This window comes from Elgaria multicarinata, chromosome 4 (assembly GCF_023053635.1).
Source record: "Elgaria multicarinata webbii isolate HBS135686 ecotype San Diego chromosome 4, rElgMul1.1.pri, whole genome shotgun sequence".
Lineage (NCBI taxonomy): Eukaryota > Metazoa > Chordata > Lepidosauria > Squamata > Anguidae > Elgaria > Elgaria multicarinata.
Window position 1 is genome coordinate 103,315,852 of NC_086174.1, and position 16,310 is coordinate 103,332,161.

The 16,310-nt window shown below is 43.3% G+C and overlaps 1 protein-coding gene across 1 annotated transcript in view; it reads left to right on the plus strand.

The window, feature by feature from the left end:
- The window catches only part of MDN1 (midasin AAA ATPase 1), a 119,069-nt gene that overhangs the window by 56,607 nt on the left and 46,152 nt on the right, over window positions 1–16,310 (plus strand). Inside the window, exons 49-61 of the mRNA XM_063124877.1 lie at window positions 1,298–1,518; window positions 3,199–3,312; window positions 4,776–4,908; window positions 6,724–6,833; window positions 7,301–7,434; window positions 8,356–8,516; window positions 9,352–9,472; window positions 10,544–10,754; window positions 10,970–11,189; window positions 11,957–12,083; window positions 13,511–13,678; window positions 15,272–15,486; window positions 15,799–16,186. Of these exons, the coding sequence (XP_062980947.1) occupies window positions 1,298–1,518; window positions 3,199–3,312; window positions 4,776–4,908; window positions 6,724–6,833; window positions 7,301–7,434; window positions 8,356–8,516; window positions 9,352–9,472; window positions 10,544–10,754; window positions 10,970–11,189; window positions 11,957–12,083; window positions 13,511–13,678; window positions 15,272–15,486; window positions 15,799–16,186 (2,323 nt within the window). The remainder of the gene's footprint in view (window positions 1–1,297; window positions 1,519–3,198; window positions 3,313–4,775; window positions 4,909–6,723; window positions 6,834–7,300; window positions 7,435–8,355; window positions 8,517–9,351; window positions 9,473–10,543; window positions 10,755–10,969; window positions 11,190–11,956; window positions 12,084–13,510; window positions 13,679–15,271; window positions 15,487–15,798; window positions 16,187–16,310) is intronic.

Here is a 16,310-nt window from a genome sequence, read left to right on the forward strand (position 1 = left end):
AGCTGGGATTGTTTAGCTTGGGAAAAAAGAGGCTAAGGGGAGACCTGATAGAGGTGTACAAAATTATGCATGGTGTGGAAATTGTGGATAGGGAGATATTTTTCTCCCCCTCTCAAAATACTAGAACCCAGGGTCATTCCATTGAGCTGATGGGTGGGAGATCCAGGACAAATAAGAGGAAGTACTTATTATTATTATTTATTATTATTATTTATTTATATAGCACCATCAATGTACATGGTGCTGTACAGATACTTCTTCACACAGTGCATAGTTTTAAATTAAGGAATTCACTACCACAAGATGTAGCGATGGCCACTAGTTTGGATGGCTTTAAAAGGGAGTTGGATAAATTCCTGAAGGAGAAGGCTACTAGCCCTGATGGTTATGTGCTATCTCCAGTATTCGAGGCAGGAAGCCTGTGTGCACCAGTTGGTGGGGAACATGGGTGGGAGGGTGCTGTTGCACCATGTCCTGCTTTGTGGGTCCCTGGTCGACAGCTGATTGGCCACTGTGTGAACAGAGTGCTGGACTAGATGGACCCTTGCTCTGATCCAGCATGGCTCTTTTTATGTTCTTAAATATAGAACAACAAGCATATACTTAAAATGGGATGAAAATATTTGATGGAACTATTTCCCGTGAAACGAAAGATTTTGAAATAAAGTCCATGGCCAAAGTTGTTGGTGCAATGGGGGGAGTTAGCACTTCGTAAAGCAACTCTGTAAACACACCTTCCCATCGGGGCAGTTTAGCAGAGTTCTCTTCTGCGAGCTCCTCTGACCTGTCCCATTCTGATAACAAGTCCTCCTGCTCATTTCACATTGCTTGCGGTGGGTCCTGTTGGTGTGCCAGCCATGAAGAGTACTGCCCATAATGCATAATCAGAGTTTATTTTCCTAATTAAGGTTAATTAATTGTGTCTAAATGCTTAAACTATAGTTAAGGGTCAGCTATAAAGTAGAATATGAAACCATGGTTTGAAGTGTTTTCCAAGTCATGTTTTAATTTAACCATGGTTTAGTGGTACATATTCACTGAGCAAGCCATTGTGATAGTTTTCCTGTCTCTCCAGTCTCTTTGCTTACAAGATTGCAAGCAGCCCATACGTACTCTTTGCCAGTAAGGCTTATTTGACAAGCTAAACAATGGTTTCAGTGCATATCTGGAGTTTTACCGAGCATTGTTAGCGCTTACACTTTAGGGATTATGTCTCCTCTATGCCTTTGGCAACTGTACAGGTGTTTTGTTTGTGAGTGTATGTAGGAGTGAACTTTTTTCTTAACATTTGTTTCAGGACACTTCCTCTTACCATACATGACTTTGAGAAAATTCTACAGTCTGCAAATCCAGATTGTCTCAAATTCAGTGCAGTTGAGATGAGTGCTTTTTGGGCAGATGACATGGAGGTCCTTTCTGCAGCAGTTAAGTTGTTCATAGAAAAGGCAACCAATCAGGACTGGACATTGAGAGTTGGGTGGCTTAATCAGTTAAAAAAGAACTTATCCCAAGTGCCTGGTAAGTATTCACTCTTTATCTTCTGCTTAACCAAGACTGATCTTAATGTTTGGTAGACGAGTTGATGTAACATCATGCAGCACAATCCTATGTGTGCTTACTTGGAAATAAGTCCTGCTATATTCATTAGGGCTTATTCCCTGGTAAGTATGGATAAGATTTCAGACTTAACTTGAGTGTGGGGTTTTACTAGAGTCTTGCAAGTATAATATAAATTTACTGGGGGGAAATAAAAACAGAATATAATTTCCACCTTTGCAGACATCAAGGGCAGTGTCTTATACTACCACTGTGCTCCCGCTCATTCCGTTGTGCCACTGGGACATACTGGTAATGCACTTTGTAAAGGAATCTTCCACTTATTTCTGGATCAGGACAGGTTAGCCGAGCGCCCTTCTATGATCTTCGCAGATCTTCCCCATTCTGGAAATGAGCTAACTTCCCATTATACTAGCAGTGGGTCCCACTAGAGTGCAGGAAGGAAAGGATTTCTTCCCCACCCCCCCATCTGCTTCATCATCTTGCATGATGAAGAGATTTGAAGATCTCAAAGGCTTGTACATTTCTTGTGACTTTTGAGTTGACTTAATAAAGGTATTATCCTAATACGGATTTTGGATTTTTTTTTTTAAAAAAAAAAAGTTGTGTAAGTCCCCAGAGGGACAGTGTATGTGATAAAAAAAAAATGGAAAGAGTACAACAGTTGAATGGAGAAAAAAACATATAGTCGCAATTGAACTGTTGATGCAAGAACTGGGGATTCTCTAGTTTCATGGCCTTCAATTTCTTCTTCGCCTCTAGCCTGAGAATCTGGCTGCATACATTGACACCAGTTGAGTTTCAGTTTAGTTAATTGACTGCATTCTCTGTAGGAGGGGTTGGCTCTTCGCCCCAGCAGCAGCCACATGAAGAGCCCTGTATGTCAGGAATAATAGGTACAAGGGCGGCTCTGTACCTAGTGGTTAGATTTATTAGGAAATGGTTTGAGAATGTCAGATGTTCTCTGCAAGCTTATGTCTGTAATCAATTTCCATGGGAGTAGCTGGTTCACTCCTTTGCCTCGGCCTTGAGGTGGGTGGTTCTCCGGGAACTTCAGCTTTCAGTGTGTTTTGGAGACTCTGTAACCATTAAGCTTGTCTACCAAGTGATTTCCTCAATAAAAGAAGCCTCACTAATGTGAGTGTTTCGTGTCAGCTTGCCAGCACGTGTGAATGCCAGAGGAAACAGGCTCAGAACACAACAGTATGAAACCTAGCAAAGCTTTTTCAGCCTTTGCACCTGCATCCTCTGACCTGTACACTATGCCCATGTGCCATGAGAGCGGGATGTTACAACCCACTTCAAAGAGCGGCCCCCACCTTTTCCAAAACACTCTGAAGTTCCCAGAGAACCAGCCTCTTCAAGGCCGAGGCAAAGGAGTGAACCAGCTACTCCCATGGGAACTGCTTACAGAAATAAGCTTGCAGAGAACATCTGACATTCTCAAACCATTTCCTAATAAATCTAACCACTAGGTACAAGGCTGGCCTTGTACCTGTACCTGACACCGTGCACATGCGATGGAGTGCTGTTAGATCGAAATATCACCCCTGCCCCTCAGCCATACAAGCACAGAAGCGCTTTGTGATCGTACATGGGCTGTGGTTGGAATTCAGCTCATGCTTACTGTACTTTTTACAGATTCAGTGCATACTCAGCTGGAAGCTGGAGCTGCATCTCTGAATAATTTCTACTTCAGCCCCCTCTCAGGCGGAATCAGTAATGTAATAAAGATGCTGCAACCAAATATGACTGGTAAGATGTCTTCCCTTTCCCTCAGCTGTGCGTGTGCTTCATTGAGTATTCTCTTTGGCCCAGTTCAGATGACATGCTGGGCTCATTGGGGGTAGTTTGAACCATGATTCATGCTGGGGATCACTGATGGTTATTCAAGGGTTATACAATCCTTGCATAACCCTCGGTTTGTTTTAGGGTTATGCGAGGGTTTAGCCCTTAAATAATCTTCGGTGGCCAAATTCGTTGGAGTTGTATATTCTAAATGTGTTCATCAGGGGTTAAACAACCCTCAATGAGCCCAGCATGACATGGGAACTGGGTTTTCCTATGCTTTTGACATACCGTATTTCTTCGATTGTAAGACGCGCACTAATTTCAGTACCACCAACAGAAAAAAACCCTTAAGACACACTCTCAATTCTAAGACGCACCCCATTTTTAGAGATGTTTATATGGGGGGGGGGGGGAAGTGCGTCTTAGAATTGAAGAAATATGGTAATGAAGATTAGTATGAGAAATTGACAGGCTATTTTTTTAAAAAAAGTTCTTTAGCCACTTTACTAACATGCATACACCTGTAACCAAATGGAAAGGGAGGGTGGTGAGGGGAAAAGGAGGAAAGGATCACGGGCAAGGGTATAAATAAAGGAAATAATATAAACAAGGTTATACAGACCATCAGGTCATTGTACCATTGTATGATTAAGCGCATACACAGGCAGGCCTACCTGTAGAATTAGCAAAATTCATACCCCTTGGCCCAGGTCTTAGGCAAAGGTGTCTATATGCTGACCAGATGTTCAGGAATGTGTCCTTACATTGAAGCCTTTGTTAAGAGGGGTGTTTGAGCACTGAAGAGTTACAGTGGGCATGGGTCTTTCCCATGCTGTAAGACAAGTCTTTTAGCTACCCAGATGGCCTGAGGGAGCCACTTCCAGTAGCCATGTGACACAAACCCCATAGTATGCAAATATAACTCAATGGTACATATGCATCAAGTAAACCTAAACGATGATTCTCAAACAAGATTAAGGTGAACACAAATCTAGGACCAGAAAGATGCAATGTGTGGGCAACCCCACATCTCATGCAGCAGTGAGCCTCCTCCATTCAACACCGCTGACAGTGTTGCTAGCAAGAATTTTCCAATACGCCCTGAGGAGTGTTGCCCTTTGGAGATTCTTAATGAAGAGTAATTTGTGGCAGCACACTTAAAACTAGTGGTTTAGGAAACATGCTTTGGCAGCGCTACTCCATTCAGAATAAGGCACAGTAAATAGTTGCATAACCCCATGTTCCTTTTATATGCTATGTGTGTATATAAGGCGTCTAAATATATGTGTATAAGGTGTCTATATTCAGGAGAGTGTTCCTTCACTCACTGTACCTAGGAATGCTCTTAATCTGTTAAAGTTGGAGAGAGGGAACTGTTTGTTTTAAAGACAGATGTGAGTCTTTTTTCTGCTCTGTTGTCTCATTAGATGAACACGTGATTCCTATGGATCCAAGGTGGAACATGCAGTGTTTGGATATGATTAGCAATTCAGTGGATTTTGATGCAGAAGTGGAACACTCAGATCAGCTGCTTATTCTTCTGAAATCACTTTCAAATCGGTGGGTTTAGCCACACACACCTTAGTATTTTGGTTTTTAAAGTTTAAGCTTATTATCATACCTTGAATAAGCTTTCCTACATTGTAAATTCAATTTCGTTGCTTTTACCTTGGCTGATAGAGTCTATAATTAGCCCCCCCTTTTTTTAATAAACTACATGCAATCCACTCAATCCCTGCTTTATTACATTTCTGTGCCACCCAATAGCTGAAGCTCTCTGGGCAGTTCACAGACTCTCTGATTTCTTATGGAATGAAAGATGAGAGCACAATCAAGGAAAAGTTGGCTTCATTTGTGTTCACTAATAACCAAAATTTAAATGAAGCCTAAAGCCATGGCTTGGATCCAGAGAGGACACCTTCCACAAGGCAGCCCCACCAAATTTCTTCTGATTTCCCTGACCCGGTACACCCCTCTATGGCCCATCCTATGCCAGTCAATGTGGTGTAGTGGTTCGAGTGTTGGACTGGGACTCAAAAGCTCACTGGGTGTCTTTGGACCAGTCACCGACTCTCCGCCTAACCTGCCTTGCAGGGTTGTTGTGAGAATAAAATGGAGAGGAGGAGGATCATGTATACTGCCTTGGTCACCTTGGAGGAAAAAAGGCGAGATATAAATGTAATGATACAGACATACATACATTCATACATACATTCCAGAGATCCCCTTTACGCTCTAGGGTAGTTTTTGAGGGATGGGGGACAGGACAGGACAGGAGGCTGCAGTGTGTGTGGAGGAAGCATAAATGTGCTGTTGGGTAGGTGAAGGTCCACTTCATCTTCCCTGGATGCAACCCCATAATTTCATGAGAGAACTCACGCTGTTATTTTTAAATGAAACTTTCAAAATATACAAATCACCTTTTGCAAGTCGTGACGGTGATATCTTGAATTCTTCCCTCTCCACCCCAGTCTCCCATTTTGCCTGTCTAAAGAGAATTATACATTCTCTGGGCAGGATCTATTTCAGTTCAATTTGCTGTAGAGCTTCTAGTTCAGCTTTCCCTAACCTGGTGCCCTCCAGAGGTATCAGACTAAAACTCCAGAACATCTAGAGGGTGTCGGGTTGGGGAAAGCTTTGTTGGCACTGTGTCCTGCTTTGTTGGTCCCTGGTCGACGGCTGGTTGGCCACTGTGTGAACAGAGTGCTGGACTAGATGGACCCTTGGTCTGATCCAGCATCAGGGCTCTTCTTATGTCCTTATGTTGTTGGGGTGGTTTACAAGCTACCTGCAACCCTAAAGGAGCTTATGGGTTCTTAGTGGCTTGTCAACCACTCTGTAGTAACCCGTCCTTGCTGGGTTTGCACGTCATGCTGTGGTGTGTCCCCACCGTTGCTCAAATATTTAAAATAGCCGCCGACGACACAAGAAGCGCCATGGTGGCTTCTTGTAATTTGTGAACCAGGCCACTGATTGGCAGCGGCTCTCAGGGTTTCGGGCAGGAGTCTTCCCAAGCCCTATGTGGAGATGCCTGGGATTGAATCTAAGACCTTCTGAATGTAAAGTGTGTGCTCTACCACTAATCCTCAGGCCCCTCCACAGTCTTAGCCAGCGCTCATGAATTGTTTATGTAGCCTAGAAGATGTGTTTGTTCCTCCCTGGCCGATGGCTGGTTGGCCCCTGTGTGAACAGAGTGCTGGACTAGATGGGCCCTTGGTCTGATCCAGCGTCAGGGCACGTCTTATGGTCTTATAAATGTTTAATAGCCAGAACCTGAAATTCAGTTTGTAGGCTGTAAGTTTCCTCTTACAAGATTTTGACTTCTTATCATGTTAATTTAATGATATCCATGTGTGCGTTACATTGTAATTGCAGGGCAATATTGTTTCTGGACCGCGAGAAAAAGAGCTATATTGAACGAAGCTTGATTAACACAAAAAAGCCAAAAACCAGTGCCTTGAGGATATCTTTAGAGTTCCATAAAGGTATCCATTGACTTTCTGGTTTTTAATCAATGAAAAGCAAATTCAGTTTTGTTTTCTGACCAAGAACGATAATTTTCAAGATGATACAGGTTGAATATAATATTGGAGTGTGCTGGACGTGTGATTCTCCAGGTTGGTGTGAGGAAGGCATCCCACAATGGGTTATCTCCCCCTATTGCCCAGGAAAAGCAGGGACTCACGTGACTGAGTTTTAAGCCCTCTATCGGTCTGAAGCTCCTCCTAGCCAGTTCGTCCCTTCCACCTGCAGAGTAATAGCACTGCATTTATAAACTTGTATTAATGTTATGCAAGGAGTTCAGAGGGGAGAACTGAGAACTTTCAGGGGTTGACCAATGTTTAATGATACGCTCATGAATTCAACAATTTATTTACTGTTATTAGTGTATCACGTAGTAGATCCAGTGACGTATTTTTCTTTTGGTTTAATTTTAATCTTGAAATGAAAGATCCTGGCAACCACAACTCAGTTCCGCATGCTATTGTGGCCAACCTTGCTGCCTTCTTTGAGCTCTGGGATGCCTTCGTGTTGCACTGGGTGAAGTCTACTCAAGTAGCTGTGTCTGATGAAAAATTGTATGAAGTAAGTAGGCCATACAAACTCTATTTTTGACCCAGTTCCTTCATGAATTTCCGTTCGTCTTCCCCCACCCATCCACCCACCCACCATAAACCCACCCTCTTGCCATTTGGGGTTCCTTTGGGTTCCTCAGTAGCAAAAGGGAACTGGAAACTTGGTTAGAGGACATGAAGTCCATCTGTCCTCTCTTGTTGGTGGAAGTTCTGGCAAAGTGGTTCAAGAAACCTCCCTAGATCAGACTTACCCAACCTTGTGCCCTCCAGATATGTTGGCCTACAATCTCCATTATCCCCCACAACCAATCAACATGGCTGGTGGTCATTTTGGCAAAATATGAAATTTACTTCTTTTCTTTCTCCTACATTTTACAACAAAGCATTTCAGAGACACTCTCTGATAATATACACTACTCAGTTGTTAAAAAGCTCAATTGCTACCTGGGTCAGAATGTATTTCTGCAATATATTTTAGATAGATCCACTATTATAGCATTAGATTTTGTGTTCCAAGTTGGTTGTAGTTGGGGAATGGATAGTTGTAGATGGTTTAATCTACAGCTACATCAAGCAGAACGTTAACATTTGATTCTCATGTTGTGGGAGGGGGCAACTAGGCCAGTTTGTTAACTGAGACTTGGAGACAAAGAAGTAATGGGGGTTTTCTTGACCATCCTCTTCACTACTGACTCCTCTGCCCCCCCCCCCCCCAAAAAAAACCCTGCTTCTGACGGTTGCTGGACCCTCTGGGATTTGACACAAGCAGAAATTAGAAGGCCATCTTGCATAGGCAGAAGTGTCTTTCAGCTCTTGTAAGGCAGCTTCTGGATTCAAGGGATGGTCATTTCCTAGCACTAGTTCTCAACCTGAAATGTATTGCTGTATGTATTATAGGTTGGGAAACTAATCCTTCCCGGCTTGCCTCTAGATACTGCATTGCTTATTGTGGCGTGACAAGTTTTGGACAACATCTGACATGGTAGCTGTGGATTCTTCTGGCCTGACACTCCTGTCTCTTCACTGGCACTGGGTTGTGAAACATTTAATCGGCAGAATACCTGAGTTACTGAGTGGATATGAACAACAAAAGTACGTTGGTTTTAGCTGTCCTTTAGTGCTATTCACTGTCCCAAAGGGCTCTTCTTAACATAAAGACCAAACTTTAGACAAGACCATAGTTACAGACATTGGGCCTGTTCTCATGATGAAACAGCCCACTATCACAGCCTGAAGTGGCCATTTTGAATATTCAAGGTGTGACCGCAGCTTGTTGTGTCGCCTGAACCTTTGCAGAACCCCTGGCCTGTTTTAGGGTTCTGCGAGGGTTCGGGCGACACAACAAGCCGCACAACCCACCCCTTGTCAGTCGACCTGACAAGCCACAGTTGAGGCTTGAATTTTTCAGGCTGGCCCCTGCGGGTACTGCAGTTGATTGTGTCTTAAATAACCCACGACGATCGTGTGAATGCAGTCCTTCTTTAGTATTACCCACATTGAGGCATGAACACAAGTACTGAAGTTCGTGTGTGTGTTAGAGAGAATCAGACAGACAGACAGAAGTTGGGGCTAGTGAGAGATGAAATACAGTATCCAGGAGATACCAAGTGCTTGACTCTGTCTTAGCTTAGTTTCAGATACTGAGCAGGGCCATATCATCACCTGCAAGAGGAAATAGCTTTTTTATTTATTATTAAGAGTTGTGATTACACAAACTGCAGTGGTGGGAATACAATCTCCAGCATGCTGCTTGCCAGCACCCTGGCCTTCCCCTGCAGGTGATTACGTGAAGGCCGCTGACCATCAGGCTATTGAGACTACTTTATTGGTGGGATGAGATTCTGTAGGCTTCTGGCCACATAGCTGAATGACCGGTCTTTCTCCCCTGAATTTCTGTATGAACATTTATTCCTTCTCTCCTTTTAAGGCTGTCCAAGGATATTCAGTCTGTGTCTCAGGAAATTCAGTCTTGTCTGGCCAATCCTGCTGGTAATTCTGCCAGCATTAAGAAGCTGCAGAAGTCTTTGGGAAAACCTCTTCCCTTCAAGGTATGACCTGTTTATATGTAACTTCTATGGCTTCTGTGGAGATCTTTTTCTCTCTATGGAGATTTGATTTTTAAAAAAACCTTTTAGAGAACTTTAAAAGCATGTTTTACATTGCTACCCTTCTAGAATTTTTTAAGGACATTGTGTCACAGAGCAACAAGAGAACTTGCTTGATCACGTTAAATAGTTGCATCTTCGAAAAATGTGCACATTTAGAAATGGACACATTTTTCTCCCTGTAAGGAAAGGTAGAGCCAGCCTCTTTGCAGGGAAGGGCTCTGGCTCAGTGGGAGAGCACATACTTTGCATGCGGAAGGTCCCAGGTATTTGAGAAAGACTCCTGTCTGAAACCCAGGAGAACCTTCTGCCAGTCCGTGTTTTTGTTTGTTTTTTGGTTTTTAAAAAGTATTACAGTATTTATATACCCTTCGTGCTTCATATCTAAGGAATTCTAGACAGTCTAAGAAGTCAAAACTCTACAATTGAAAACAGTGCTGTGAGAGCCCAAAGTGCGGCACTCACAGCACTTCCGATGTTCCTTCATAGCAGTACCTAGTTGATCACTTCTAAATATATGCACACCCAGCTGCAGTTCGAGTGCCACAAGTGGCTCAGGCAGCAGAGTTTTGTAGTATTCCTGCACATGAGTCAGAATGCCAGTGTGGCTGGCTGTGAGGTAAAATGCCGCTTTGCTCCTGCTTGCCTTTCCTGTGCTGCAGTGCTCGCTGTGCCTCAGCTCTGTAGACTAGAAGCAAAACGGCCCCCTCCACAGGGTGATGCATACATACTGAAGCACGCGTTAGTGCTGAACGTTCTCATTCTTTGGATTAACTTGTGACACATTTGCCAAGAAGGTTGGCTGTCTCTGATAGGCAACCTTCTTGTGCATATTAGGTGTGTATTATCCCTCTCAATCATGCATGCTTACCTCAACTTTTACACAAAGTTGTAAAACTTTTACACAGTTCTCTTGTAGTTGTTTTACTGAAAAAACTGAAGCAAAACAAGATAGTGTTCAAGATAGAGTGGGCTGGAGTGAGCATTTTTTAAATTTTTATTTAACCTTTTTAGGATAAAGAAGTTGTGGAAACTGCTGCCCAGCTGAGGAGACTCTCCAAAGCACTTAATATCCTGGAACTGAGACCCACTTTTGGGGATGATCAATTGCAAAAGGAAATCTGTATTCTGAAAACTGCTGCCACAGAGTGGAAGATAAAGACTGCGTTACTTCAAGCTCAAAGCCTCATTCTCAGGGCCAATCATTTGAAGGATATTAGTTCTGGTGAATGACTTCTTACATCTGGCAGTCTGTAATGGGGAGCTCTTTGTAAAAATGCTAGTACTGCAAGTTTTTCTTTTAAAAATAACAACAATATATAACAATATATATGCTTTAATCTTTTGTGCCAGTGGGTTTTTTTCTTAACCTTTTTGAATTTATTAGGAGATGAGATTCTAGTTGCAATTTTTTTTTTTTGCTCCTTTTATTTCTTACAGACGAATTGCGGACTTTGGTGAGTCTCCAGCATTCAAAGCTGAAGGAAGGAGGAGCACTGGTTGAACCTCTTAAAGAAAAGCCTGAGGGCAAGCAGGTGGACTCTACTTTGTTACCTCAGCTCTGTAGTAGGGTGCAGCTGTGGCCTGCAATGGAGTATCTCGCTGTTTTATGGCAGTACAAGCTGACCTCTGATTATATCGGTGAGGCTTACTTGCAAAGGTGAGGAATAGTTTTCTGTGGGGAAACTGAAATCTGCATTTGCCACTGTTACAACTTTCTGAATGGTAGTATGAGCGCGAGGTCTCACGATCCAGTCTTACTGTATTTATTTGTTACATTTATATCCTGCCTTTTCTTCCATGGAGCCCATGGTGGCATACATGATCTTCCTCCTTCCCATTTTATCCTCATAACAACACTGTGAGGTAGGTTAGGCTGAGAATCAGTGCCTGGCCCAAAGTCACCCAGTGAGATTTTGGGCCAAGTGGGGGCTAAAACTTGGGCCTCCCGAACTCAGCCCAACACTCTAACCACTACACCACACTAGTTTCTTGTGTTAAAGTTATCTTATTCTCCCGTACATCACTACTTATGTGGTGCCATGACTTTCTTCAAAGAATCATCATACAGAAATTACCAGATGATGAAAGCAAAGCTTTTTATGTGAACCCTGAACACAAATCATATAACAATCATACAAAAATCTATTAGGCAGACATTATAGTAATGCCTAGTAGTATTCTGACAATAAATAAAATAGGCAAATGTTTGGGCCATACGCCTGAACATCTGCAGAAGGGAGGCCTACGGATTGAGGATTTGTGGAAGTTCCTTATTGGACTTGGATCATTTTGAATGTGGCTAAATTTCTAACGGATGTGAAATCGTTTCCCTATTTTCTTTCACTATTGTTGTACCTTGGCCTTCCCCTATTGTGTATGGGTCATCAACCAGCGGTTCAGTGGCTATTCTTTGTCTTCTCTCAGGAATGGCAACAGTCGACAATTAAGCATATGTTCAGAAATAAGGCAATTTATTGCTTTTTGCCTTAAGTTGACACCAACTACCTCTCAACAGCTTCAAGGATTTTGTTACCTGTTGGAGCTTCATAAGGTAATAAATTTCAGCAAACTCTCCTCTTTTTTTATTTCTTTTTTCTTTACAAGTGATATGATTACCTAGCTGGTATTCAAACACAAAAGTGATCATTTGGTATTCCCAATTCATGTTAGACAAACCATTTATGTTTAGTACAAACTAAAGGAAAGATGGACATGTGTTCTGGTGACTGGAGAAAACATTCATTGTGAATTAATGAACCACTTCCACCTTCTTTGTCTGGGTGCTTAGTCTGTCACAGATGTTACTTTTGGAAGGGATGGGACATGACTGGCCCTCAGGCTGAATTTTCTTCTAGTCCTCAAGGCCCCCATTGAGGCCTCTTCCCCTCCAAGTAGGGAGAACTTTTTAGCTGCTGTGGAAAGACGCTTGAGGTTGCAGTTCCCAAACCCTAACTGAGCTGCCACTTCAAGGCGCTCCTGGCACCATGAGGCGGTGGCTCAGTCAACTTCACTCAGCCTGAACCTCAGGAAAGGCAAGTAAGCCACCTCACCAGAGAGCTGCTGCAGTGACGGGAGTGTTGAACCTCCCCTCCCTGTAGTCTCCCACCTTCCTGTGCCTAGTATGTGTGAATAGCATGCATGGGGATGTGAGTGAGTGAGTGAGTGAACCGCTGTGGCCTCACCCACTGCTGGCGTATGGCCCCATAACTCCTCCTGTGCAAACGGGACCCTTGGGCGAAAAGAGCTTCTTATGCCATGGCACCTCATACTTGGCTGCCTAGAGGTGTTCTCTGGTTCCAGTTGTCCAGTCTGTTGGGAGGTATGTCCAAAAATCAGCTCCCTGCAGTGCTCTCGCCTCTTCTACTTTACCACACAACCCACGACCAGCATGACATGTGAACCCGGACTGCTGGGTTGTTGAGGGACTAAACCCAGCAACAAACCATTGGTTAAACACTGGGTTGTTTATCCCCTAAACAGTGCAGTGGTCCAAGTTTGCACATTACACTGCACAGGAGCTGATTGTGGGTTGTGTGGTAAAGCGGAAGAGGTGGGTGCGCTGCAGGCACTGTTTCCGCTCATGCACAACAACTTCTCCGACTTCCTACTGTCTGCCTGCTTCTAGATAGATTTAGTACACTGAACATACTGAAATTATTTGCAGCTCTTCTGACTCAGTATTCCCCTGTTTCCTCCTGGTTACTGCTTATCCAGCGAAGGTTAGAATAGCTCAACATACAGGCAGTGGGTTAAACGGGGTGGATGGGGTGGTTGGAGCGGGGAGGTGGGGGGTTCTGTCCAAGTTTGCCCTTTGCAACTAAAAAGTTCATTCCTATTTGGGGCAGGTAATGCTCTCAGTAATTATCCCGTAAGAAGTAACACTTTCACACAGTTTATTGGAGCCCCCTTCAAAGAAAACTGGCAAATAATGTTTGGACACCTTGTGTCTTATGAACTTTTGTCCTGCCTGCACTTTAGGTCTCTGCAGAAGAAATTTCTCTCTTGTGGTCAGAACTGGTGAGTGCTGCTTTAGCAGCATTCTGGAGCAGTACTGTAACTTTAGATCCACAGCGCTGGCTATCCTGGCAGCCACTATCCATGGAAGAGAAGAAGATGCCAAAGTCTCTCATGGACTGTTCTGTTCAGGTTTGTGTGAGAAATGTGAATATTTATAAAGGTTGTGTAGGAGAAGGTACATTTTTAAAGTCTGGTCTATTGTCTGATCAAGATGGGGATGTCGACTGAGAGTCCGTCCCCCCCTTCCTCTTAAAGATTATATGTACTTCCACAAACTTTAGGGCTCCCCCAAACCTACTGATACCTCCCTCTTGCTTTGGATCGTGCTGTTTCAGTGACATAAGCATCCACGTTCGGAGAAGAAGTTCGTGTTAGTACATAGGATGTAAAGGTCCTCACTGTCTTGCATGGTGTTTGCATTAGCTTCTAGAGCTGAATAGGCTTTGTGTGTAGTTTTTTGAGTGTGTTTTTTTACAGCTTGTGCTAGTTTAAATATAGATCTAACCCACCACTCTTACTCATCTCCTACAGTGCTCCTAATTAAAGTGACATTGAATGGCCTGTTAATTGGGAGGAGTTTTTCATTTATTGCAGTAATTACTCTTACAACTTGCTGTTCATTTTTGTTTGTGCCATGCTACAATCAAGATGATTCTTCTGCGTAACTGAAGATTGTAGTATCTGGTGCTAAATTCACCATCTGGAAAAGTGCAACTTGGCTTTGCTTTTCAAAAAACAAGTTTCTACTTCCTAAAACTCTCAGAAGCTTGAAAATGTGTCTTAACATTGCAAAAATAAATAGTGGGGTTCCTATTCACAGCTGCAGCCTCCTGCTATTTCCCTCCTCCCATTCTTCCATTCCCTGCCTCAAAAATTGACAGTGTATTCAATGGAATAAGTTGTGTAGAATTAGTGAAATTTAATGGAATAAGTTGTGTAAAACTAGTGAAATCCATACGATCATTTGTGTTCACATTTTCCTATCATGACCATTGATTTATCTGGGAGAAAGCACAGGAGAGCGGAAGCACAATTGAGGTGGAGCAACGCTCTCCTCTGCATGATACCCAAACATTTAATGTTCCAAATGTCATAAGAATGGGAGCAAGTTTTTCTTCTAGCCCAACATTGTCTTTGATTCTAGTTGCTTTGCTATCTTCCATAGAAGATAGTTGCTTTATATGAAGCAAAGTGAAGTAGATAACATTTGGAGTGATAGTACAGGTGAGGGCCATGCATCTCCCTTGTTTCTGTTTCACTAAACTGTGTAGCCATGTTGCTTCCAACTCCACAGGGTGACCAAATTCCCTCCCCCCACCTTTGCTTTTCCTCTATAGACGTGAATGTCTGCAGTGTGTGCATACATCTAGGGTACATGGCAGCACAAGGACAGCATGAAGAGTCAGGGCTTGACTTTTATTTATACGTAATAATATTCACCCTAGTGAAGGTGCAGATTTGAGGGTTATTTTATTGCTGAAGTAGAAATGAATTGAGTGCGGAAGCAGAGTTTAAATACATGTGGGCTGTTGGTGGTGGAGATCCTGTCCCTCCCACCCTGGTGCACTTTTTAAACTTCAGTGCCTTCTGATGGTTCTATGTTTTGATAACATGTTCTCTGAAATGCCCAGCTTCTTAGGTCCATGGCTTACCGCTTTTAATTTTAATTGTGGAAATGCTTATCAGTGCTTTAAATGTACATTTTGATTTTTGTTAATTTAGGGTGTGGGTATTTTGAGTCGAGCAGTTTTCTCCAAGTGCCTCTCTGAAATTCTAACTAGCAGCAGCAAGTGGAGCCAATGGGATGTGACGGGCCTTCCTGTTCTTTCCGCCTCCAATGTGACCCTGGGAGAATGGCTGGAGAGAGCACAGCAACTGCAGGAAGCCAGCACGATTCTGTGGACCAACTTGGCCTTTTCTACTATTGCTGAATTTAGGTATTAACGATGATTGATCTCACAGCCATGTCCTCTAAAGCCAGAAAGTAAGAGACGGCTTATACCCCTGGCCAACGACTAGTCTTAAAGGAGGAGCACTTTTGAAGATGAGAGGGCGGATGATGGGTTAGTCCCCAGGCCCCAGTTCAGCGTCGGCAAGGCCTGCTGCTAAAGCCACAATTCCTTGCTTCTGTGTTAGTGGCAGGAGGCTAGGTGATATTCCCCAGGTAGCCAGATTTGTCTCTGGGATCTCTCTAGTTGTTGAGCCCTACTTCATACTTAGTTGAATTTCCTCTGTTTTTCTTCTTTCAGGTTTACAGATTCCCAGTTCCAATGTGTCATGTTGCACAGGCAACTCATGGCTCTCAAAGACCTGCTTCCAGTAGAACTGCAAGAGGAGTTTCTCCGAAACTGTGACAAGGTCTTCACCAAGGAGCCGGTGGCTTTTCCATACCTTTGCAAAATACTCAGGGATGTTGCTGCTTGGGACCTATTGCCGGAGCAGATTCTCTGCCTCTGGCTGACTTGTTTGCAGCAGTTCTTTGGGCAGGAAGGAGGACTGCAGAACTTGCCTGAAACTGCTCAGCGAGGCAGTCTCTGGGTCAGTCTAGGTCTGCTGCAGATTCAACTGTGGCTTCCACAGACTCAGTTTGATCCTGCGGTGAAAAGGAAATACAAACTCAAGTATGCAGAGGAAGAGGTGAGTGTGTGGAATGAATGTGTATTTCTTTGCCTTGTCTTTAATAATGCCATTTTAAAGTGTCAAATAGCTGCAAAACTGTAGGAACAGGTTCAAATAGGTGGCAAGGCAAAGTTAGATGGAT